This window comes from Anthonomus grandis, chromosome 11, assembly GCF_022605725.1.
Source record: "Anthonomus grandis grandis chromosome 11, icAntGran1.3, whole genome shotgun sequence".
Classification (NCBI taxonomy): Eukaryota; Metazoa; Arthropoda; class Insecta; order Coleoptera; family Curculionidae; genus Anthonomus; species Anthonomus grandis.
This window is the reverse complement of record NC_065556.1, coordinates 8,307,630-8,333,972: the sequence shown is the minus strand read 5'-3', so window position 1 is coordinate 8,333,972 and position 26,343 is coordinate 8,307,630. Positions and strand designations below refer to the sequence as shown.

The 26,343-nt window shown below is 31.5% G+C and overlaps 1 protein-coding gene and 1 long non-coding RNA gene across 4 annotated transcripts in view; both read left to right on the top strand.

The window, feature by feature from the left end:
* Positions 1 to 26,343, top strand: part of LOC126742539 (AP-1 complex subunit gamma-1) — a 135,469-nt gene that overhangs the window by 31,540 nt on the left and 77,586 nt on the right. The window contains exons 1-3 of one of the 3 annotated variants that reach the window (XM_050449200.1): positions 20,812 to 20,975; positions 21,090 to 21,301; positions 21,362 to 21,423. The exons of 1 other annotated variant lie outside the window; for it this stretch is intronic. In XM_050449200.1, coding sequence (XP_050305157.1) covers positions 21,282 to 21,301; positions 21,362 to 21,423 — 82 coding nt within the window. In that variant the 5' untranslated portion in view covers positions 20,812 to 20,975; positions 21,090 to 21,281. Of the gene's footprint in view, positions 1 to 20,811; positions 20,976 to 21,089; positions 21,302 to 21,361; positions 21,424 to 26,343 lie in introns of those variants that run through there. One more of the 3 variants, XM_050449199.1, reaches the window with a different exon arrangement.
* LOC126742542 (uncharacterized) lies at positions 1,501 to 2,336 on the top strand. Its single transcript, XR_007662594.1, has 3 exons — positions 1,501 to 1,646; positions 1,705 to 1,848; positions 2,103 to 2,336. It is a non-coding gene; the product is annotated as an uncharacterized LOC126742542 (long non-coding RNA).

Below are 26,343 nucleotides of genomic sequence, written 5' to 3'. Positions count from 1 at the left end.
TAGATTTTATTTGTGAACAATTAGCTTTGCTTAAAACTGCAAAGGAAAGATACAGATCTTAGAACATTGAAAGGCTAGAATTAGTAAACAACAACTTTGTTTGAGTCCAACATGTGCACAGGGGCAAGAGGGGTGTTTTGTTTACAAACATATTTGCCGATTCTCTGTTGTCAAGTCGACGCAAATTTCCAACGGAGGAAATTTTTAGCTATATTTTAACAACCATTATAACGTTAATTTAACTTATTTGTGTTGTATTTTATAGGAAAATTTAAAATAAAAAGTATAAATACTACAATTAACCTATTTTAAGAATAAATATAATATCCTTAAGCCAAAAAAAAAACAAAATTATTAACATTATTATCCCTAAAACTGCTTCTAAAAAATTTGAAGCGACAACACTGAAGCTTAAGCGCCTGAGCCATACGCGTAGTGTCATCTGTCAAACGGCTTTTTGTTTATTTTCGGGATTCGTGTATTTTCTTTAATTTTCGGTTTCAAAAAGAAAAAGGCCACATTTTAGTGTTTTTTTAAATTGCTAGGATGGGAAAAACTTGGTCGTTTGTGCCGCATCATGATAAAAAGGTGATTCAAGCCATTCTTTTCACAAGTAAGTACCGATACTTCACAACACATCATAACATCACATCATGGGGTAACCATCATCATAAACGTAGAATAGGGGATCTTATAGATAAACCTAATAAAAACTTGAATGTGAAAGTGTGCGTAAAATACCAAAATATTTATATTTTTAAATCTAAATATTTTTTTTAACATATTCATCTATCAATAGGCTATAAAAAATATAAAACTAGAATTTTGTCCCTGGTTTTATTGCAGGATTTTATGTTTTTCTTTTGTTGTTTTGGTAGAAAGAAGACATACCTAATACCCATGTACCTATCTATGTATAGTTATGTTTTTTTAATATAGACATTGGGTAGATAGATGAAATTATTAATTTTTTATTGCCTTTAAAGAATTTTGAAATTTATTTAGATATTGATATCTATGTATAAAGTTAATTTTGTCTTTCTCTAAAATTTGGTCGATAATTTTTTTTGTTTTATCACATTGCAACTTACAATAATATATATAGTAATTTTCACCACATATTAATTCATTACTGTAAGTTTTTTTGCTTTTTGATTAAATATCAAATACTTATCATAGATTGCCTAATATATGCCCAAAGGGAACAATGGATTTTATTAATGGAAATCAACACAATTAAACAGAACATATTTGTTTGTTCAGATCACATCCTTAGAAGTGATTTCTTATATAAGGAAGATAATATTATCAGTAGCCAGACTTTATTAAAAAAATCAGCTCTACCTCAAAGGTAATTTTTTTTTAAATATATTTTTCTAGTATAAAAAAATCGTCAAAAAAAGGATTAGTGTTACTCATATAAGCTTTATTTATACCTAATACTTATTAAATTAGGTATGTATGTAAAACTATTTTTTTACTAGGATTTCTGATGCACTGGTTAAAAACACAGCAGCCGATAATTCAGTTAATTTACCAAGTGATTGATCCTTCAAAGCTGCAGGAGTAGCTTTCCTAAAGAGTGCAAAAACTTCTTTAGCTTCCAAAATGGTATATAGTACAAACAGTGAAGCTAATATAGACAAGTATGGATAATTAAAGTAGATTAATATTCTTGATACACCAAATTTTGTATAACTACAGATCTGATCATTCATCATCAACAATAACTGCATCTGAGATTAATAGTTCTACAGTAACCGAGGGGTCTAGGTCAACAATTACTATTTCTCATCTAAGCCGTTTTTGTTTAACTGCTACACATTCCCTGACTCTGCCAAGGAAAAGGTAAAAATACACTCAAAATAGACTACTAGTTTTATGCCATGTATCATCCTATTCTATATATCTTATTTAAAAGTGATATAGTATTTTATTGTGTTATATTTGTTTAATTAAATGCAATTAATCAAATGTCTGATATTACAAAGATTCTTTATAATAACATACATTTTATTGATCAATTGGATTATTATAATACATTTTTTTAATTTTTTCTTTTTAATTTTGGTAATACTATATTTTTATGTATATTATTCTAGGGTAAAATCAAAATGATATCCTGAGGACCTAAGCACTGATGATTCCACCGTTTCAAAAGCTAAATCACTTGTTACCAAATTATGGAAAAAAAATAAAGAACAAAAAATTAAAATTCGAAGATTGCAATAAACAAATTTGCCCCAAAGAAATTGAATTAGATGTCTCAATTCATTATTTAAATACTTAAGAAATAATAACATGATTTTCGAAAAAGTCCAACATACTACATATTTTATTTGACTTGTAAAAGTATTTGTTTGTATATTACTACTAATAAACTAATCTAATCTATTGTACATAGTCTTTATTCTTAGGTAAGCTTTGTTTTTTAGTATAAATTAATATGATATAATATTTGGTATTAGGTATTATATAGGTCACTGTTAAATGTCTTAAAACCATTGTCATACTCATAATAAAAATCTTATAACCTATAAAAAACCTGCAACTCCTTCACAATTTGAACATCCTTGTAGTTTTAACTCTTCCGCTGAATCAATACTGTCCCTTTGAAAAAGTCAGCACCATAGAAGTATATATTATGTGATATAAAGTAAGTGATGTAAAACTGAGTTTTGTCCAATATAATAATAACAATAAAATTTTGCAAAATGTTAATATTTTGTGTCTTAAAACATGATTTATTAAGAAATCTATAATATTAATAAAATATTGAATTTCCATAAAAATGCTTTGACAAAAATGGTGCCTTTTATTAGGACCTTCCTCTAACGAAGTTCGTTAAAAAAACACATAAATAGCTCATAAAAGGTAATATTACTAATACTCAAACTCTATATTAATTAATAAAAATTTATCAGGTAAATATTTGTTGCGACGTCACTGGTAGAGAGTGCTTGTATCAGTGGCAACAACAATGCGATCGAGCGGCGTTGCGATGCCATTACCGTTTTCTCGTTTTTTCGTACTTTATTTTCATTTATTTAAAGTTAATATTGACTTTGATATAGAGTATTTTATCAAATTTATTTAAAAAAAATGCTTGATATTTTATTAAAGGCGAGCAGTAGTATTGTTTTGAGCCTTCGGAAACAACTGAACATTTTTATGATATTATAAAGTGATTTTTGCCATTTATCTATAAGCATTTGGCATCATTGCATCAGAGATGTTGCAAGCAAACAAACCTGTCCATAGTTCCACGGCATGCTACTTCTAGCCTTTCAATGTTCTAAGGTACAGATATTCAAGTATGTAGTACAATAATTTTGACTTCTATAATCTATACTATTAGTCCTCATGCGTACAAGCTTAGAACATTGAAAGGCTAGAAGTAGCATGCCGTGATGCAATGATGCCAAGTGCTTATAGAGAAATGGCAAAAATCACTTTATAATATCATAAAAATTTTCAGTTGTTTCCGAAGGCACAAAACAATACTACTGCTCCCCTTTAATAAAAAATCAAGCATTTTTTTAAAATAAATTTGATAAGATACTCTCTATCGAAGTCAATATAAGTTAAATAAATGAAAATAAAGTACGAAGAAACGAGAAAACGGTAATGGCACCGCAACGCCGCTCGATCGCATTGTTGATGTCACCGATACAAGGTTTGTTCTCACTGCAAATTTCTTACAAGTTTGAAACTGTTTTCAAACCATTTTTGATGCGCATGCGTAAAATATTACAACTTCTGATCGATTTGAAACCGTCTGTGCGAACATCAAATACGGGTTGAGTTGAGAAGAAAAATAACCTCACTTTTTTATGCCAGTGGGAAAAGGGCAATAAAATAAAACATAAACAAATAAAAAATTACAGTACAACCTTAAAATAGCTGTATATTATTATTAGAGTTTAAGATTTTGTGATTATTTGCTACTTCAGGGCTTATTCTAAAATGGTCGAGAAATTCTATTCTATTAAATTGGGACACAGTTTCATCAAAATAGTTTTGATTTTCGGGCCTTATCCGTTCTTTAAGTAAATCTTCTTTAAAAGTCTGTGTCGGAATCAACATAACTCAGATTCAAGAAAATTCTGATCAGATTCTTCCGACGATTCAAAATCACTTATTTCCTTAATGTGTATTTTTAGACTAATCCAACAATTTAAAATACAATTTTTTAAAACGAATATCAGGGACTATACAAAACGACAAAATACAAACAACAATTTAGAGGTTATGTTCATATTCCGAAGATCGGCGTTGACTGGCTACACGAATTCTCTGACACTTTACTTGAAATAAATCCGAAAACAAGCCCGACTATCAGATGACAATCAGAAATTTGTGCAAGAACATCAAACTTTTGATTTGAAACCGATCAGAAGTTTCTGTGCGAACGCATTTTACTCTATTGCGCATGTGTACTTGTCGAAAACTTGTTTCTTACTGCTGTGAGAACAAACCTACAAGCACTCTTTACCAGTGACGTCGTCAACAAATATTTACCTGATAAATTTTTATTAATTATTAAAGAGTTTGAGTATAAGTAATATTACCATTTATGAGCTATTTATGTGCTTTTTTTTTAACGGACTTCATTAGAGGAAAGTCCTAATAAAAGGCAGCATTTTTGTCAAAGCATTTTTATGGAAATTAAATGTTTTATTAATATAATATTATAGATTTCTTAATAAATAATGTTTTAAGACACAAATTTTTAACATTTTGCAAAATTTTATTGTTATTGTTATATTGGACAAAACTCAGTTTTACATCACTTACTTATATCACATAATATATACTTCTATGGTGCTGACTTTTTCAAAAGGATTGCTTCAGCGGAAAAAGTTAAAACTACAAGGATGTTCAAATTGTGAAGGAGTTGCAGGTTTTTTGTAGGTTATAAGATTTTTATTATGAGTATTTAGCCTGTATAATGGTTTTGAGTCATTTAATAGTGACCTATATAATACCTAATACCAATTATTATTATATCATATTAATTTATACTAAAAAACAAAGCTAAGAATAAAGACTATGTACAATAGATTAGATTAGATAGTTTATTAGTAGTAATATACAAACAAGTACTTTTACAAGTCAAATAAAATATGTAGTATGTTGGGCTTTTTCGAAAATCATGTTGTTATTTCTTAAGTATTTTAATAATGACTTGAGACATCTAATTCAATTTCTTTGGCGCAAATTTGCTTGTTGCAGTCTTCGAATTTTAATTTTTTGTTCTTTATTTTTTTTTCATATTCTGGTGACAAGTGATTTAGCTTTTGAAACGGTGGAATCATCAGTGCTTAGGTCCTCAGGATATCATTTTGATTTTACCCTAAAATAATATACATAAAAATATAGTATTACCAAAATTAAAAAGAAAAAATTTAAAAAATGTATTATGATAATCCAATTGATCAATAAAATGTATGTTATTATAAAGAATCTTTGTAATATCATACATTTGATTAATTGCATTTAATTAAACAAATATAATACAATAAAATACTATATCACTTTTAAATAAGATATATAAGAATAGGATGATACATGGCATAAAACTAGTAGTCTATTTTGAGTGTATTTTTACCTTTTCCTTGGCAGAGTCAGGGAATGTGTAGCAGTTATTGTTATTGTTGATGATGAATGATCAGATCTGTAATTATACAAAATTTGGTGTATCAAGAATATTAATCTATTTTAATTATCCATATTTGTCTATATTAGCTTCACTGTTTATACTATATACCGTTTTGAACGCTAAAGACGTTTTTGCACTGTTCAGGAAAGCTACCCCTGCAGCTTTGAAGGATAAATCACTTGGTAAATTAACTGAATTATCGGCTGCTGTGTTTTTAACCAGTACATCAGAAATCCTAGTAAAAAAATAGTTTTACACACATACCTAATTTAATAAGTATTAGGTATAAATAAAGCTTATATGAGTAACACTAATACTTTTTGTGATGAAGCTGTATGTTTTACAACATAGCCCAAGCACAAGTTTTAAAAGGTTGTTTTTTTTAGCTTACATAATGTAGTAAATAAAAGCATGCAAACCTTTATCAATAATTCTAAGGTAAAATATAGTCATACTCTATAAATATACTAGAAAAATATATTTAAAAAAAATTACCTTTGAGGTAGAGCTGATTTTTTTAATAAAGTCTGGCTACTGATAATATTATCTCCCTTATATCACTTCTTAGGATGTGATCTGAACAAACAAATATGTTCTTTTTAATTGTGTTGATTTCCATTAATGAAACCCATTGTTCCCTTTGGGCATAATCATTAGGCGATCTATAATAAGTATTTGATATTTAATCAAAAAGCAGAAAAAAATTACAGTAATAAATTAATATGTGGTGCAAATTACTATATATGTATATTATTGTAAGTTGCAATAAGGTAAAACAAAAAAAAATTATGGAACAAATTTTAAAGAAAGACAAAATTAACTTTATACATAGATATCAAACTATATATAGATAGGTACATAGGTATTATGCGTTTTTTCTGCCAAAACAACAAAAAAAAACATAAAATCCTGTAATAAAACCAAGGACAAAATTCTAGTTTTATATCTTTTATAGCCTATTAATAGATGAATAAGTTCAAAAAAATATTTAGACTTAAAAATATAAATATTTTGGTATTTTACGCACACTTTCACATTTAAGTTTTTATTAGGTTTATATCTATAAGATCCCCTATTCTACGTTTATGATGATGGTAACCCCATGATGTGATGTTATGAAAGTATCGGTACTTACTTGTGAAAAGATCGGCATGAATCGCCTTTTTATCATGATGCGGCACAAACGACACAAGTTTTTGCCATCCTAGCAATTTAAAAAAACACTAAAATGTGGCCTTTTTTCCTTTTTAAACCAAAAATGAATTGATGATTTGGATATATATTTTTCACTAAGAGTGGCGGAAAGCCAAATTTTATCACGAAGAGGGTGTTATCGCGCACTAAATCACTCACTTTGGGACATGAATAGAATAACGTCATTAGAATAACCCTGTATTCGATTAGTTTTGACAACAAATAGGTTACAACTAAGGTGAGGTTAGGTGTGGTGTTGCCAGTTCTGTCGTCTACTGTGTTTTGTCACTCTGTAGCTTCAGCCTTGTCCCCAGTGTGGCTGACTCATGAGTGCCTTCTCTAAAGTGGCGAATTCACTCTATATTTTTTAGTCACGTGAAATGTTAGGTATTATGCGTAAAATAAATTCACAAAAACTGTTTTTACCTTTTCTTGGGTTGTCGATTCTGGTAGTATGTGTGCAGTGTTTTGGTTTGTTCTGTTTCTCTGTCACCGCGAGGGGAACATAAGGCGCTGCGCAACCCAACCCAACCCAACCCAACCCAACCCACTCCAACCCAACCCAACCCAACCCAACCCAACCCAACCCAACCCAACCCAACCCAACCCAACCCAACCCAACCCAACCCAACCCAACCCAAACCAAACCAAACCAAACCAAACCAAACCAAACCAAACCAAACCAACCCAACCCAAGCCAAACCAACCTCACAACAGGCTCACACAGTTGGGAGGTTCATTAACACCCAAGAGTTCATCAACACCCTTGATGGAATGGGATGGAACGTTGATGGAATGGGATGGGATTCAAATACAGAGTGAATTCTCCACTTTAGAGAAACCCAAACAGGAGACAAGGCTTTAGCTACAGAGTGACAAAACGCAACAAAACTGGCAACACCACACCCAACCTCAACTCAGTTGTCACCTATTTGTTGACAAAACTAATGGTATACAAGGTTAATCTAATGATTAATCGCATCCTATAGTGAGTGATTTAGTGCGTGATAACACCCTCTTCGTGATAAAATTTGGCTTTCCGCCACTCTTAGTGAAAAATATATATCGAAATCTACCTACTTTGCAAAAAACCCGACCATTTTTCGTTAGTTTTGACAAAAGCCGCTAAACTGCAGAATTACCGAATCCCGAATATAAACAAAAAGCCGTTTGACAGATGACACAAAGCATATGGCTTAGGCGCTTAAGCTCCGGTGTTAAGTTAAATTAACATTATAATGTTTGTTAAAATATAGCTAAAAATTTCCTCCGTTGGAAATTTGTGTCGACTTGACAACAGAGAATTGGCACATATGTTTGTAAATAAAATACCTCTCTTGCCCCTGTGCACATGTTGGACTCAAACAAAGTTGCTGTTTACTAATTCTAGCCTTTCAATGTTCTAAGCGTACAAGTATTTAAGAGATTATGGATCCCTAATTTTACCACATCCTCAAACTATAATGGGTATTTGTAACAAACACATGACCGATCCCCACATAGATGAAAAAAAAATGTTTTTAACTTATGCCCGAAATGTGTTTAGTTTACTAAAGGATCATGAGAGATTTGTGACAATACTTTTTGATGAAATTCATATTGACCCTTACATGGACTATAAAAGCGGTAATATCACTGGAACATCAGTCAATAATAAGTCTCTAGCTTCCTCGGCATTTACTTTTATGATTACCAGTGTGTGTTCCAGCTTTAAGGAAGTAGTTCACATAGCTCCCATCTCCAAAATTACATCAGACATACTTCATAATTGGGCCAATTGTTTAATTAAGCACACAATTTATTGTATGAGTGGACTGTATTTATTTTAGTAAAGTAATATTTCAACAAACACAAATTCAAATCCGTTTAAAAATAATAGTACGCCGCTGTTGGGCCAAAAAATAGTGGAGAATGCGAACCCTGTGTTCTCTCTCATCGTTGATCAACATCTCCCAAATTAAATAATATCGCATAATTTTCTCCCGCTTTGTCACCGAACTAGCCAATCACAACGTCCGAATGCTTACTCCCGCTGCATTTGGTACCGGGGCCAAATTCTCTGAACTGAAGAAAAATACTTCTATTCTCAGTAAAGTGTTTGATGATTCCGCCTGTTTAAAAATAATCTTTTAAATTAAAAATTATATTCTTTGTTGTGGAATTTTTCACAACAATAATTTTATTAAGACAATTATTGAAAATTTGGAGCAGATTGGGTAGGTACATAGTTTTTTGTGTTATAAGTGATAATAATGCCATTAACGAAAAAGCCATGAGTCATTTTTCAACTGCAGACCAACTTAGCATTGTTTATCCTCCATTCCATAGATAATCAGAGACCATTTTATTTTACCTATTTGACACAGTTCACTTACTTAAATGTGTATTTAATAATTGGCTTAACTCTAAACCAGACCAAAAATTAAATTTTCCTGATTTTGACACTTCAAAGAAAAAATGTGCTTCTTTTTCTGCAATTAAAAAAATTACATGAACTGGAATATGATAAGCTTTTAAAGTCAATATATGTATTTATGTGTATATAATAACATTTTTTACTACTTGATGGTATAAAAAAATTATTATAAATACCTAAATACATACGTTGAATTTTGGTGCTCTTCGGTGCTTTGGTGCAGTAGGGGAGTTGGGAGTCTGCATTAAATAATACACCATAATATTTAACCTGACATTCAACCAGAACTAAAACATACCTTTGAATGTTTCCTGAACTCTATTCTATTCCTAGCATTTTTTAAAATAAGCCAAATATTGAGATATTAGCATATGAAATCCCTTGGTTTTTAAAAATCGGTGGCCCACATCGATGACGTCACGCGCCAAGCACTAAGGCCTTGTCTTTGAGTGGGTGTTGGACGACGACGGTAGCATGTCGACCGCGCACGCTGCTTTGTTAATATTATTATGCATGTTTTTGCTGTTGTTTGTGTTTTTCAAAATGTCTGCTCCACATACCAGCTATAAATATTGTATTGTATTTTAATAAGTTCATATGTACATATGTTCTATGTCGAAAAACGCCTTAGGCAAGGAAAATGGTTGGACCGGTATTAGCCTATATTTACAATGTTAACGAAGTGAGCCGAATTTTTCTCGCATTATGGTGACACGCTTACTTGTTTTTGAGTGTATTTTAAGAGATTCTTGGTTTTTTTTTAAGTAAAATTATTGGTTAAATCTATACTTTTTTGATATTACATCAAAGTGGGATGTTCAGTGTTTTGATTTAAATTTCGTAGGAAAAATAATTGCCAAATGACATTTTTGCAGATTTGGTGGCAAGCAGCTCGTTTCAGGTGTTATTTTCCTTGTCTAAAAATGCCTAGTTTTTGAAAAACAGGGTGTCAAAGTAAAAGTTTATTTTTAATTATTTTTTAATAGAATTTATAGTTTTAAAATATTTACGTTTATATAATGGGTAAGTTGTCTGACTGACCACGAACAAATCCCTGCTCCATTGTAATTAGTCAATAAGCAAAATACGTCAATAATAAAAGTTAAAAGTCAAAAGCTTTGTTTTGGTTCCGATTTTGGGATGATTCTAGAACTGTGCAGAACTCGTTGCGCCGTAAAGTAAAATCCGGAATCGCTCCCGTTTCAATTCTGCATGGTATGGAACCCGAACGCTTGACGCACTGACAGTAAACAGCTGATTCTGATTGTTTATTTACTAAACACAACTTGTTTTGAAATTTTGAATATTGCTTATTGCTTTGGTTTTGGACCTTTTTAAAACTATTTTAAACATTAGGACTGGAATAAAAATGTCAATAGATTTAAAAAAAATCAATAGATAATTTTTAGGTTAAGTGAAATCTATCTACAAGAAAAACAATAAACATTAACAAAGCATAAAAAATAACTTATTTACTTCTTCTTCTTCTTCTTCTTCTTCTTCTTCTTCTTCCTCTTCTTCTTCTCTAATTTGGTGAAGTCGAGTAAAATTGTAAGGATATATTTTTTGCGCATGTGCGAACTGCCTGATTCTGAATTGATCCCTACTCTCGAGCAGGGATTTTTGGACGATTCTAGGACAATTCTGAACCGGTCCAAAAAACAACCAAAACACCAAACTTTCAATTCGGAATTAATTCTAATTTAACCAAAACGCATAAAACAATCTGCGCATGTGCAAAGCAATTCTAGGACGATTCTAACAGGAACCAAAACAAAGCTAAAATGTCAAGAAACAAAACCACCCTGTCAAAATAACGCCGGGGCACTAGGCTGTGGCTGGCTGGCTAGCGAGCGCTCTATAATACATCGTCGCGTCGGCGTCTATGACGTAGCGCGTAATTGAGACGGAATCTCGGGAGGTATAAAAACCCCAGACTAGCAGCCTTATAACTTTGCAAATACTTACCCTAACAACTTGAAATAAACGTTATTATTCTTATAAACTTATGTTGTATTTATTTTTAGGAAAATATATATACATTTTTTAAAATTTTCCAAGCCCATTGACCCTACAACACCGGGAAATTGGAATTTTTGCATAAAATTCTCTTTCACAATGTTCATCTCTTTTCTTGTTATAGGAAATTTAATGGTCCTAGCTGTAAGGTTGTCATTAATGGCATTGGTGACCTCATGAACGTATCTATAAGAATTATGTGATTTAATGTTGATATAAACTTATAGCAAATTAAATTACCTATGGACAGATGTTTGACTAACTCCTAAATTAAAATCTCCTTCTACACTTCGTTGAAAAGAACCAGTAGCATAAAATCTTAGGGCAACCAAGACTTGTTGTTGCACTGTAACTCCACTAAGGTATTTTGGTTGCCTTAAGTATGGGGTTAACTCTTCACATAAAAATCTGAAAAGAGCTTTATTTATACAAAATAGCTCTTTAAATCTGGTTTCTGAGAGTTCCTCCAGGTTCAATTCCATCCTTATTCGTCTTCTTTTCCTCCTTAAGGTCTGGTTGAGTCTTCTAATTTCTTCTTGATAAGCAACATCACGAAATATTGGTAACACTCTAATAAATATTTGAAATAAAATAAAGCAAATAAATGAAGCAAAATTAGCAAAATTTAAAAAACTCATAAGAAATAGCGAGGGATTATGATTTGAAAGCCGACAGTGACAATTGACAATAATGTGTTGCTACAAGTCGACGAGAGACTACGACTCGAGATGAAATGAGAATCACATTTTACTCGGGACCGAATTGTGTCTCGAACGAGATATGTCGATTCGAGACGTGACGTATCGACCTATAAGAATTGCACCACAGGAGTAGGATTCTCAACTTCTCGATAGGTGACGACTCGGAAGGTTACGACTACAGCTCGAAGTAGATTTCGATACCTAGCGAATAGGTGATTCTCAACACGTCTCGAGTCGTAGTCGTAGCAAAAGTCAAAATTATATTGGTAGCATTAAATTTAAACTCGTAATTTGACAGACTTGACGTTGACATGATGTTAAATTATTTTGATATGATATTTTTATTATTATTTTTGGTTTGTAGCAAAGGACTAATACCTATTATTTAATAATACATTTTCTTGTGTTTTTATTGTTAGAGATCATCTAAAAATGTTGTTGATCATTTGTTAAGGGAACAAGCCAATCTTGATTTTAGAGGCAGAAGGAGAGAATGCAAAGAGAGTTTTGATTTTAATGGTATCAGTGATAATTGCTTTAAAGAACTCTTTTGTGTGAATAAAGCACTCTTCCAGCATCTGTGCGAAGTTTTGAGAACTCATTTACACCACCCGACACACAGAGGTAAGGTATCGGTGGAACAGAAACTCTTAGTAGCCCCAACTGGTGGCTACCAGAGAAGTGTGGGTGGAGATTAAAAGTTCTAAGAAGTAAGTAAACATTATAGGTAGCGACAGAAAGTGCCAATTTAAAATGGCCTTTTTTTTTTAAGAGAGCAATAATATTAATTAATTAAAACAATAAAATTATAAAAAAAACAATTTAATAATGAAGTCAACAAAAAGATAATTGAGACATAAACTTAAATAACATAAATAAATACAAACCAAGATAGGAACTCAAACAATTAATAGCTAAACTCTAAAAAAATAAATAGAAAATAGGAATAGAACAAAAATCACAAAAAAATATAACCCATGGTGTTAAAAAAGAAAAAAATTGCATTCTTGGTCACAAAACTTATACTAAATTAACAAATTTTTTATACCTAATATATTACCAAATAATGGTTGTGTTTATTTTTTATGGTAAGTCATTGTTCCTTTTACTTAAAGATTGAAAGCCTTCCTTCAAAGTCAAATTTATTTCTGAAAGACCACATTTTAAAGTGTTTTCAATGCTTTTTAAGCATTCTATGGTTTCTTCATATGCTTCCATTGGTTTCTTACTTTTTTTCTTTTTTTTGGGGGGAGGTTCACTATGCTTTTCAAAGAATAAGTAATCATGGTCTTGGTCTTGCCTAGGGCATGCTTGCTCACATGGACCTTCATTTTCCTTACCCCTTTTAGCAGCAGAAGTCGAAGGCTGCTGTTGAGCATCATAATTATTATTCTCTATTTCAGTAATAGATTGCTTTGAGGTTGTGGTACAAGCTGTTGAGGTTGAAGGTCCTGATATGCTAACATTTATCTGAAAATTGCAATATAAAACAGTTAATTAATTAACAAGAATTTTATTTAAACAAAAGTGAAACACAGTAATTTAACAAAAACCATTTGCTTGTTTATGATTGGTCTATTTTGCAGGGAAAGAAATACCTAATCAAATAAAATACTTACACCTCTTTCCTCCACACCAATCCCTGCATAAAACATAGTGCCCAGAATGTTAAGGATTCTGGTCTGTCTGGGACTCTGTTCTAAGTCTGACAAAGTCTTAATGGGTTGCTGGACCACCACCTGTGCCTTCTTGATACCTTTTTATTTCGGCAGCTTTTTTTTTTAAATACTTTTGTAATCAGACCTTGTCTAAATATATATACCTACTAATTAAAACAAAATTTTTGCATAAAATATTTTATTGATTCTAACTCAGATTTTATATTTGTGTATCAGACACCCACAAAGCAAACTTTAATAAAAGTCGCATTTCAATCAAAAATTTGTTTGATAATAATAATTTGTTTGAAATATTGTATAATTCAGTAAATGGCACTTATTGCAGCATGTGTTTAACTTTTGTGATTGTGACTAAACAAATGTATAGATCTGGGATTATATTCTATATTTTGCTTACTTTTTACCACTTTTCCACATCTCTAACACCAAGTCCTAAGGGATTTAACCTGGTGGTTAAATTTCCCCACAGTGCCTTGAACTTCTCCCTAGCATTCGAGGCAGAAAGTCTACCCCTTGCAAATTCAGGGTTGTCTTCCATAAACTCTGCCAAAACTTCCACATGCTGTATTTGCATTCTTCCTAGGTACCTGTTTAATAAATATTATTGTATGGCAGGCTCCTAATTTAAAGTAAATAAAATTTATATTTCATACCATAACTTATTGTAATTTTAAAAACACAAATCTATAATAATATGCATAAATAAACAAACAACTTACAGGATTCTCCAACTGCACGCTGCCTATGGTGCGGAAAGGATCGATTTAAAACTTTAAAAAATATTTGGAAATAATCTGTACTTGTACTCCCAAACAAAAAATCAAAATATCAAAAATTCAAACTCAAGCTCAAGCACATGAACCAACAACGGATCATAGAGTAATTAAAAGTATATTTAATATTCATTTCTCTATGCAATAGATTGTCGTTGTCGATGTCCGATAGAGATAGACCATAGACCATAAAGATAGATTCTAGTTATTAATATATTATCTATGGAGATAGACACACACAACGAAAAAAAGAAATGGGAGATTTTTCGACCAATAGATCGCTTCGTTTACCATTCTCGGCAGCTTTTTAGGTCCCGAGCGAAAATGACAGATGAACTCGCTAGCGAGAACGAAATGGATCGGGAATCGCATTTCGAAGCAACTCGAGACGTCACGTCTCGAGAGGATGATTGAGAATTCGCCTTCTGAACCAGCGTTCAGTCGAATATAGCTATTGAGTGCCAATTCAATGAAAAGTAAAGCCATATTTTAGCGAGCAAGCGCCTATAAGCGACATCTCATTCGAGCGAACAAGTCACGTTGTCACCATATAAGGCGCTTTAAGCGTTTGTTAGTGGTCTCCCGAGACCTCTAATAATTTCTATATGTCAAAGCCAAAGGGAAGCTATACAAACAATAATAAACAATAAATATTGATATAAATTTTTTGATATTTTTTTAGAGTTGAGAAGCATTATATTTCTTAGTATTAGTTTTAATTTATTTAATATTAATGTATATGAGACAGTTAAGACATCCAAACCAAATAAAAATACAGAAAAGAATAAATTATCAAAAGAGCGATTAGATTTGCAAAAAATACAGTGAAGCACGTAAAGGTGAGGTTGCAAGGATATTTTTTTAAATTAATTTTTTATTAGTTTGTATTTACTTGCTTGCTTGTTTTATGGCACTGCAACGAGGCAATTGCCAGCACAATTTTAGTTTGTATTTATTTCTGTGAAAAATAATATGAGTGAGGTTATGTTTACGCCAGTAACTTTATTGTATTTCCTCTTGGGCAAAAGTCTGCCCTTAAAAACTGCCCTATAAACTTTTTCAGGGCTAAATTAATTTGTATTTTGTTACGATCTAGATCTGATCCTAAAAATGTACGAGATCGGATTTAGACTCAAAACCTTTTGAAAACTTAGACAAATGGATTTTTTTATGGTTTAGGTCAGTCTTCAAAACGAATGTAATACCGATGAAAGGTAACGATAATCTTTACTAATATTTAGACTCTGACAGCTGTTAGACATGACGTCATTCGAGCGCAACCATATGATGACGTAATGCTTAAGATATCGTAAGGGAACCGAGTAGGCGCTTACTCGCTAAAATATGGCTTAAATTACCACTACTAGGGGGCCGCCATTTTGCGTGATTGTGTCCTTTCAATTTTGGTCACTCTGACAAATTTCAGTTGTGCCAGTTTTGTGCCAAGTTTTTGAGAGGCTATTTACAAAAATACAAAACAGAAAGTTACATACAGACACAGCCGACTTTACTCAAGCCGTGAATTGATAACATCGGCAACACGGCTTTCAGATCCGTTTTCATTTCAGTTCTCATGGGACTTAATGGGGATCGTTTGAATTCCTCTTTTAAATTTGAGTTTTTAAGTGAAGTTTCGGAAAGGAAAGTGAATGTAGTTATTATTAAGCATAACTTACTAAGTCTTAGTAACATCTCCCAGCCAGTGTCGGTGTGTTATATACTATAAAAACAATGATAAATGGTTATAAAGATAAACACCTTGTTTGTAAACAGAAACAGGTGGAGCGAGCCGGCCGGCTTCTTAAGTGGGTCATTGTGCTATTTATCGATTTTCAAGTTTATTTTACATGTCACTTTTAAGATTTTTGTGTTGTGCTCTTATCTGTGTGATTTGGGATTTTTTGTGAATATCTTCTGTTCCACTAAAACTAGAAACTTATGCCTAAGAACCAAGGTTAATGCTTTATTCACATCAAAAAACGTAGGCTTTGTTTTATTTATAAACATATTTGGAGAAAATCTGGTAAGGAATACCCATAGTATTAATTAAGTATAGCTTTATTTATATATAGGAATTCATTGAAGAATTTTTTGCCTTTTGAAACATTTCAAGTCCCTGCTGTGTTCCCGGATATAAATCTAATTACAAAAGTAGTTTAAGAGCAGTGGAGGCAAGTATCTATTTTTGGCTTCCCCAAAGATGAACAACTTAAAATTAAAAGCCATACTTAGAAATAATTGGGCTCCTACTCAATATTCTGTTGTTTGTGCCAAGCATTTTGACCCGAATGATATTATCCGTGAAAATAATTATCTTTTACCTAATGGCACAATCTCTAAGATTATAGTTAAAGCAAGATTAGTTTGCTCAGCAGTGCTTCAAATTTTTCCAAATTTACCTGCATATTTTATGAAAACTCATATAAAATCTCTTCCTAGAAAAAGTCCAGACGAAAGAATTAGTGAACAACAACAACATAAAGAACTTGCCAATGAAGCCTCTGAGCAATGAAGGCTCTGACTTAACTAAAACTAACGGCACCACTAATTATTTAAACATTCTATCCACTTCTTTAGCACCGACTGAGAAAGTTGTTAATTTATTAGTTGATGAAATTTATATAACTAAAAAACTAGACTATAGGTGAAAAAGTCTAATAATGTATTTATATAATAATTAACGGCGCCTATACATATTTGAAGCAATAAATCAATCACATAAATAAAATATTCTCATTTGTAAATAAAGCAAAATTAAAATTGAACGTCCATCTCGGCAGAACGGCGCTTTCAAAGCTTACGCTTTGAAACGGATCTACCAAAACGGATCCGAATCTCCCACGTGGTGCGACGTTGCTAACTGTTATTTCGTAGTTTGAGTAAAGTCGGCTGTGATATAGGTAAGAATTTACGATAGTTGCTCTCATTCTCTTTTCTGCTCGAATGCGTTAATCGTTAATCCTTATTTTTAGAATACCATATATTTGGGTATCCCCTATATAATTAAATTAAGGCAAGTTACTTCTTTTCAGTCCACCTAACAAGAATTATATCGCTTATCATGTCGTTCTGAATCCTTCTTCCTTGAACCTGCCACAAGCCGTACTAATTGAAACCAGCGCGTCCCTTTGTGATCGTCGCAAAAACCGACAGAAAATGGATAGCAACGCGACGCGCGCGTGCTTTTTTTCTAAAAAGTTCTTTCAATATTGGGAGTAGTTTTAATTGATTTGCAGCAAGCAATTCCAGGTTTCTGGTAAGAAAATGTGTTTTTATTTACTACTATTTTGTTTCTGTATTGTCAATCTTCAGTCTTCAAAAAAATCAAATACAGTTGATTTCAATGAAGAAGTTCCACTTTTTAAATATTTAATTTTTAACTTGATTATTATAAATGTATATTACAAAATGTCTAGCCTCTCATTTATTTTCTACAATTAAAAAATTGATTAAAATTTTCCTGTAAATATCCTTCATTTAAGAGTATGTATATCTTAAATAGTTCTGATAAACATAGTAATAAAAGAGTTTTTCAGGTTCCTTCAGTCCCCATTACAATAAAAACATGGAGAGAGAGATATGCAATGTAAATTTTAATAAGACTTTGAGCTATAGAATTTATTCTGATCATTCTCTTTAACAAATTTTAATATCGCTGATGCTACTGATACTGCTGGCTTTACACTTTTTTGCTAGCTTTACATATTTATTTAAACATTTCTTTTGTCTTTTTTTCACATGAATCATTCATTTATATATGTTTATATATTTATATATCATTATATATTAAGCAAAGATTTTTGCTTCACAAGCTTTTCAAATCTATTTAAAGTTAGAGTAGTTCAGTGATAACTAAATACTTTTAAAAAAATTAAATAATAAATGTATTAGAGAGTTCATTTATTATTTAATTTTCCTGAAAAAAAAATTACTTAAAATGATATAAGTAATATACAATAATTTATTATAACAGACTTTATATATGTACATTAGAATTAATATAAAATAAAATCTAGAATAAACATTTTTAAAAGTATTTTGTTATCACTGAATGAATTAATCAATTATTGATTATTGCAGTAGATTAACTCATTTAGGTATGTACAATAAAGCTGAAGAGTTTTATTTTTATTCTGATCAATATCTGATTCTACCACCTTAATCAATCAAGGCCCTTTTCTCTATAAGTAATCTTTTTGATTAGGCGTTTGCTTTAGATATTACGTAAATAATAGGATTATCAGATTAAATGAAATTTGATTTCCCGCTTTAATTTGGCTACACCTTTCTACCATTTTAATTGGTTCAATTAGGCACGTCAAACTGTCAAGTTAGTTACAACAGTTTCCGTTGCCAAGCGAGAGGACGCAAGCTGATTTGTCAGAGGAATTCAGTCAGTTCAGTCAGAATTCAATCAGTTTATATGCAACCACCACTTCTCTATATTTTTGTGTTTTGTGTATTATAGCCACGAACTTAATAAATATACCTGGACTGCTAATCCATATGGCCACGATACCCAAAAATGACCAGTGCCTAGTGGCCGCCATCACAGAACATTTTTAGTGTTGCCAACACAAAATATACTAAATAACGGTAATAAAGTTGACGACGCTGAGGTTTGACGTGTGAGTATAGCGGATTGCCTAGTTTTTGGCGATTTGTACACGACGCTTGGGTATATCATCTGGAACAGGCGATGTATCTTCCTTCTTAGTTAATACGTAAATAATATATCACCATCTTTATTTGAAGGTATTTGGTTCACTGTTTCTGAAAACCGAATTATTGTAAATTGTCTGTCTGTGTTGTTGATAATAGAATAATATATTTTTACTATTTAAACCCTTGCTAATTACAAAGCCTCATAGTATCGTCTATATTTTGAGTTTTATATATGATTGTTATATCTGTAATGTGTACATATATATCTGTTAATGTGTACATGGAAGGAAAGTAAAACTCGTAATAGTGAAAATAGAAAGAACATAAAAGTGTTTTTAACTGAATTTGTTAAGTAAATGTAAGCAAAAATTTAAATGAAGATTATCATTTTCAAGTTTAAGTTTAGATTTATAGGATTCAAGGTTATGAGAATATTGAAACAAATACTTTAAAGTGCATGGCTCTACTCCAAATTGATTGAAACTTTGTTTCATCTTTCATAAATTTTAATGAAATTCTCAAAGAAGTACAAGATAAATCACAGATCTTCTATCGGTTTTTGCGACGATTACAAAGGGACGCGCTGGTTTCAATTAGTACGGCTTGTGGCAGGTTCAAGGAAGAAGGATTCAGAACGATATAAATAAACGACTTTTAGTATTATTAATATTTTCTCGTAAGGAATGAAGTAACTTGCCTTAATTAATATATATAGAGTATATTAGGATAATTAAGATATATAGAGGATACCCAAATATATGATATTCTAAAAATAGAGATTAACGATTAACGTATTCGAGCAGAATTAAGAGAATGAGAGCACTTTGAAAATTCGGAAAAAGTTATTTTATGACTTCGTATTTGAGCCCAAAAATGGGCTTTAAAACTGCGATATCTCAGCTAATATGAGAACTACGACCTCGTTGGATTTATAAGGATGAATTACTCTTTTCAAAATAACGGTCAATGAAAAATGTAAATTTTTATTTTAGCACGATTTTTTCATATTTAAAATTCGGTCTTCAAAAATTGCTGATGAGGCTAATCTGTCTTGACATCATATTGACTCCCGAAATTAAGTTTCTTTTTTGGCGATTTGTGGTCCTATTTTTTGCAGCAAAGATTCAAAGTATATTGGTGACCATCGTGTAAAATGTTTATACTGTCCGCTGATCTGCTGAAACTTTAAATCTTGCATTAGTTCTAGGTCAGAACGTTTTTTTAGATAACCCAGTACGTCACCATCAGCGAGAATTTCGATTTTTTTAGTAAACTTTCTGTAATTACTACCCAGGGTTATTAACGCTAAAACTTCTTTATTGTCAGACAGTCAAGTACCCTACACTATAACTCAAGTGTTAAAGTAAAGTGAAGCTCGTTTTCACTTTAAAATAAAAATTTAATTACAATCAATAAAATTGATTTGTTGGTGGCGCGTGGCAGGCGCATTCCAACTAAAAATTGTACCAGGCGCGTCGCGTGCGCATCCTTTTCAATGTATACGCACCTTTATATGACGATCAGGAAATATATATCTTTTAATGACGATCACAGAATGCTACCTGCTGATATTAGTGGCATTAAATCTACAGTCCAATTTAAAAAACCTGTTTATGACTGGATACACATTAAATTTTTTAGTAGTTAAGTATAACCTTGCTTTGTCGTCCTATACACGATTTTGGAAGCAAATAAGGAATATTATTATATGTAAATTAAATGATTCTACTTCTATTTAAAGTTTTACCTTTTCACAATGTCACGTGTCATATCGATCAACGTCAACATTCCAAAAAACGAAATAATTTTATTTATTCAGTATATTCAGTCAGTAGTCAGTGTTCTTCAATGACTATTTGTTAATAAGTGAGTTTCAATCTAATAAATTTTGATAAATTAAAGTTTAGTGCCTTTAATTGGTTGCAGTTAATATTTCTTTGGTATTTAATTTAACCAATAAAGGCGGTTTCTATATTCCAGTTTCAGGGCAGTGACTTGTGGATCCTATGCCTATTATTCTAGAGGATAATATAGGTGGTTTTACTTGTTAGGATCTTTTTTTCTAATCGTTAATATCTGTGGAGATTTCCAAAAACGCCAACTAAAGCTTTCAGCGCTAAATGTGTCTGTTTGTTTAACCTAGATTGTGCTGTGTTTCTACAATTTGCTAACATGAATGCTTCAGAGCATGGGTAATTGCTTGTTTTTTTTTTGTCAATCTTGTCCTTTTTATTAACATACCTAAATTTTAGATTCACCCCTGCTTTTAACATGGCCACAATCAAACAGGTTGTTAATGAGGCAATTGAAAGGGGTAAGTAATAATAATCATATTTGCATTATGAAGTAAATTTAAATAAAGGTGGATTTGTTCATCTTGGACATAATAAAACAAACAGAAATATTCGCCAATGCCTTAAAAATAAATGAAAAGGGTTGTTCGCCCTGACAGTAAAATAGATTCATTCCTATATGTCAAACTTAAGATATATTCTTTTATGGATCTTAAATGATTAAAAATAAAATCTTCATTTTCCAAAGAAATTGCTGCTTTGAATTTGTATTTTGTAAAATTATGTTTATATAATAATTGAATTAAAAATATCAAAAATATCATTAATGTTTAGTATAAATGGAATTTCTCCATTCTACTGTCTTTATGTTGATAAGGCCAAAGTTTACTGAATAAAATACAAGTTGCTTCACTGGGCTCCACGCGCCGAATTACCTATTTACCGCCCCTGCCATGCCGGGCGGCGCTCCAACAATCGAATCTGTTGGGTTACACAGTGAGTAGAAAGTTCTAGACTTTAAATCGTTTTGATGTGCGAGCGTTTTATTACTAGTTGTACCGGGTGGACTCAGTGGACTGGGAAATTATTATAATCTATTATATTAAAATGTCGACTTATTGTTCGGTAGACAGTTGTTTTACATGCCAGGTATAGTACCTCTCTGTCTTGATAGGGTGTGTTGTGACCAAAATAACGTGTGCAGTTTCGTTTTCACATAAAATAAAATATGAAAGTTGGATTTTGGTCAACTTCTTATTTTATTCTTATATTATTTTGCTATATAAATGTGTTATGGAACTTTTGTACATTTAACTCTTATTTTATTTTTATTTTATTTCTTATTTTACTTTATTTGTCTGAATAATACATTATCTTTATAAAACTACCTCTGAGGTATTGATCTAATACTTAATTAGATATTTTTAAATTTGCTTTTGTAAACCTATATTCTTTATATTTTTTTTATTCAAATTACTGGCACTGCTTTGTAAAAGCTAAAGTATCTTAAAGAAAAATTGAAACATAATAGCTGGTATTAATAGGTTAAATTAGATTCAATATTTATAACAAATGTTTGTAAAAATTCTATAATAAATGAACCTCTCTATTTAGTGAAAAAAAAATTATAAATTATATATAAACCTTTCCAAGATACCACATTTCCATACAACTTCTTGTTACTTTTGTTTGGTATGTTCTTATGTAAATATCATTTTTCAACAAATTATTTTCGCATATATTTATTTTTTAACAGTGTGTTCCCCATCAAAAAAATATCCATATTACCACGGGTATGGATCCACTCAAACAGTATTTGATTTAAAACCTGAGATTTAAAGAATCTTAAATTATTGTTTTTGTTTTTTTTCATCATGAAGTCCTCTATAAACAACACTTATTTTGATTTGTTGCCATCATAACTATTTTATTTTTATTTATTTATTTACGGGCATTACCCATTTTTACAGAAATAGCATAATTTACAATAACAATAATTTATAACCTCAAACAATTTATACTTAGTATTATTTTATATAATTATCATTTGATATTCACAACCCATCACTATCACAGTCATAGAATAAAACAGGATTAATAAATAATGGCAACAGGAGAACTTAAAAAATATACAACAAAAGAACACAATAAAATTAATTAAATTCAGTTTTCACTCCCTTGAACCCAATTATCACCTCCAAAATTGGTTTAAACCAGCACACAATAGTATGAAGTATGAATAGTATGTACACACAATTAAACAGAATAGCAAAAACCCCACAACAATATACAAAGTCACACATGAAAATCCTCAACAAACTTAGCAAAGCGCCTTGGACTTATATTGAAATCTATGTTCAGAGATGTACTATTATTTGCAAGCCTGGCTGATCTAGCAATAAAGCTATTGTACTTGATGTTTGTTCTACAGAAAGGTTGGTAGAAACCTGTATATTATGTATCATATAACTATGTATATTATGCAAGAGAAGCAGCTTTTCACTACGCTACTAAAGAAAATAAATTAATGTTTATCACCCAAAATGTCCACAAAAAAATTAAATGATCTTTCGAAGTATACATTTTCTTCTATAAAGTTGCGTCTCTTCTCAAATATTCAATCAACGGCATACATCCTTGGTGCCAACAGTCAGTCACTGTCTGCCTGCTTTGCATCATCCGCCTTGAAAACTCGGGCGCTTTGAGCTAATATCTAACAATGTTTTTGACAGGTATTTCACCAGAGCCACTTTCTGTTTTTTTTTACATATTTAAGGAAATCAGAGTTTCTTTCTTTTACCTTCTTTTTTATCAATTTCTTTCATATAAGATTTCTTTATTTAAAGAAATCTTAAAGTTTTGATAAATTATTACTTTTATTTGAACAAGCAAAATTGAATTTTTCTTGATTTTTACTGAGTGTTTTCAATTAACATCTTGTGAATTCTTTAATATTGAGGGTTATAGCACATATTATAATGGAGCGGATTTTAATGGAAATGATGCGCATTTGTGCATGAAATTGTGGGATAAATATACTGTATAGATCTCCAAATTCAAATATTAATTTATTATTTGAGGATTTACAGGCGTTTTTTTATGACAAATTGCAAAATAATATACAGGGTGTTTATTTGAAAACTTCCCACAACGGATTTATCGAAAACCACTGTTTAAAAAAAAAAAGGCCGAAATACGTCAAAAGGTTTATCAAGGGGGACAACTTTCTAACCTAAAATTACTTCACCCGCTTTCATCCTCTGCCCACCAGGGTCATCCCCTTAAAAATTTTAAACGGCAAGGGGTATCAAGTAATAGTTTATTTAAAAGATCTTTCAAAGTCTTTTATTTTGACGTTTGATTTTTTTAAATAGGTCGATTCGTTTTCGAGAAAATCTTAATTTGTTCAGATAGAAAACAAAAACATGAAAATATCAGTTTTTATTTCAATAAGTGTTCAAAATGTTGCCCGTTTTTGGCCAAACAATGATATAGGCGATGTTCAAATTCCTAACGGACATTTTCAAAAACATGTTGTGGGATATCATGGCAGCTGTCGATGATGATGCGTTGACGAAGTTCATTCAAACTTTCAGGTTGGGGAGTAAACACAATATATTTCAAATGACCCCATAGAAAAAAGTCTAATGGCGTTATATTAGGAGATCTAGCAGGCCATTCTATAGGCCCCCTTCGCCCTATCCATTTATCTGGAAACTCGTCGTCTAGCCATTGCCGAACGGGAAGAACATGTGGTAAAGCATTTGTTTACAATTACTGTTCACATCGACGTGGCATAGAGTTTACAAGATCTTGGAATCTCGATAACGTGATGCTATGCCAGGAATTGCTAATAACTGTCCAGAGTTCTTCTTGATTTTTTGGTTTCTCACGTGACACGGCATCCTTAATGTCTCTCCACAAATTCTCGATGGGATTGCGATCTGGACTCTGCGCAGGCCCTTCTAGCTTAATGTTGTGGTCAATTAAAAATTGTTTACAGGCATTCAAAGGGCGTCTAACGTACGTCCTGTATACCAAACAAAACTATTTTTCTTTTATCTGACCATAAAATATTTCGCCATTTAGACGCAGGCCATGCTAAATGTTCCTTAACAAATTTTATTCTGTTCTTAATTTGTCTTTTATTGAATAATGGCACTTTTCGTGGGCTTATGGCAAACAAATTAGCTTCTCTCAATCGACGTCTCTATCTATTGTCTCTATAGTTCGATGTCTTATAGTTCGACTCTAAACATCCAGTCCTACAAGATCTTGGAGTTGAGAAGCAGAGGCGAATGGGTTTTTCTTTGAGGCTCGAATTTTTTCCTGCCTATTTGTAGTTTTGCGTTTACGACACGGGTTTCGACTTTGGGCTGCCACCTTACGCACTTACGCCGCCTTAACTGAACCATTTTACTACCATTTTACCTACCATTTTAACTGAACATTCCATTAATCCTTGTACTTGGGATATGATTTTCCCTGAGCGTGTAATTTTCTTATTATTTCGAGCTTTTCTTGAGAACAATGCTTATTCTACCCATCTTTCTGTAAAGCTTCATTTTCAAAGATCATAACCACAATATGAAGTATATCAAACATACCAGTAGATTAGAAAAGCTCATCAAATTCTTAAAGCATCTAATAACAAATAAATACTGCTATTATTTTGACCATCTAAAATTCAGGTCTCACTACAAATGGATAAAAAAAAAATCGATCATTTTAACTCATAATAACAGACGTTACTAAATAAATCTCTTAAAAATTATGACACATACCAATTTTGATGTCTTAGTAACTACTAAATTTGGTTAAAAAAAAAACATGGAAGTCTTACATAAATAAATACTGTATACTTAGGACAAAAACAAAAAAACACAAAAAACTCACCCTGTATAAAATTCAGCCTTTATACGATAATATAGGAATAACATAGGTTCAGCTACATTCAAAGTTTAAGCTGCCTGGCGAGTGATTGTCATGGAAATGACTGTGACAACGACATGATTTCTACTATTTCGAACAAATTATGAAAAAATTACACTTTACTCTTTGACAATGTCAAGAGCGAATATTTCTCACCTTGATTTCCTATTACCTGCTGAAGCCACTACGACTCAAGTCTTATAGTAGCCCATCGTTCCTATACCAGTGGAGACGTCACCCAGAAAAACTTTGAACTGCATCTTTTACTTTTTTATTGCAAATTTCTTCTACTTTTTGGATGTGATATAATGCTAACTTTACTTTCCAATTGGCCTTGATTATATGGATTAGAATTGACAATTACGTTGAGAGGCTGTTCCCAGCAGTTGAAAGTTGGCAAGACCTTTGGCCTAGAGTTCTTGATAGATTGTGGCTGGGGTTCGGTATTAGTATAAGCATAGCATATATAATCGTATTATTAGTAGTATAGCACCCCACGCAAAATCATG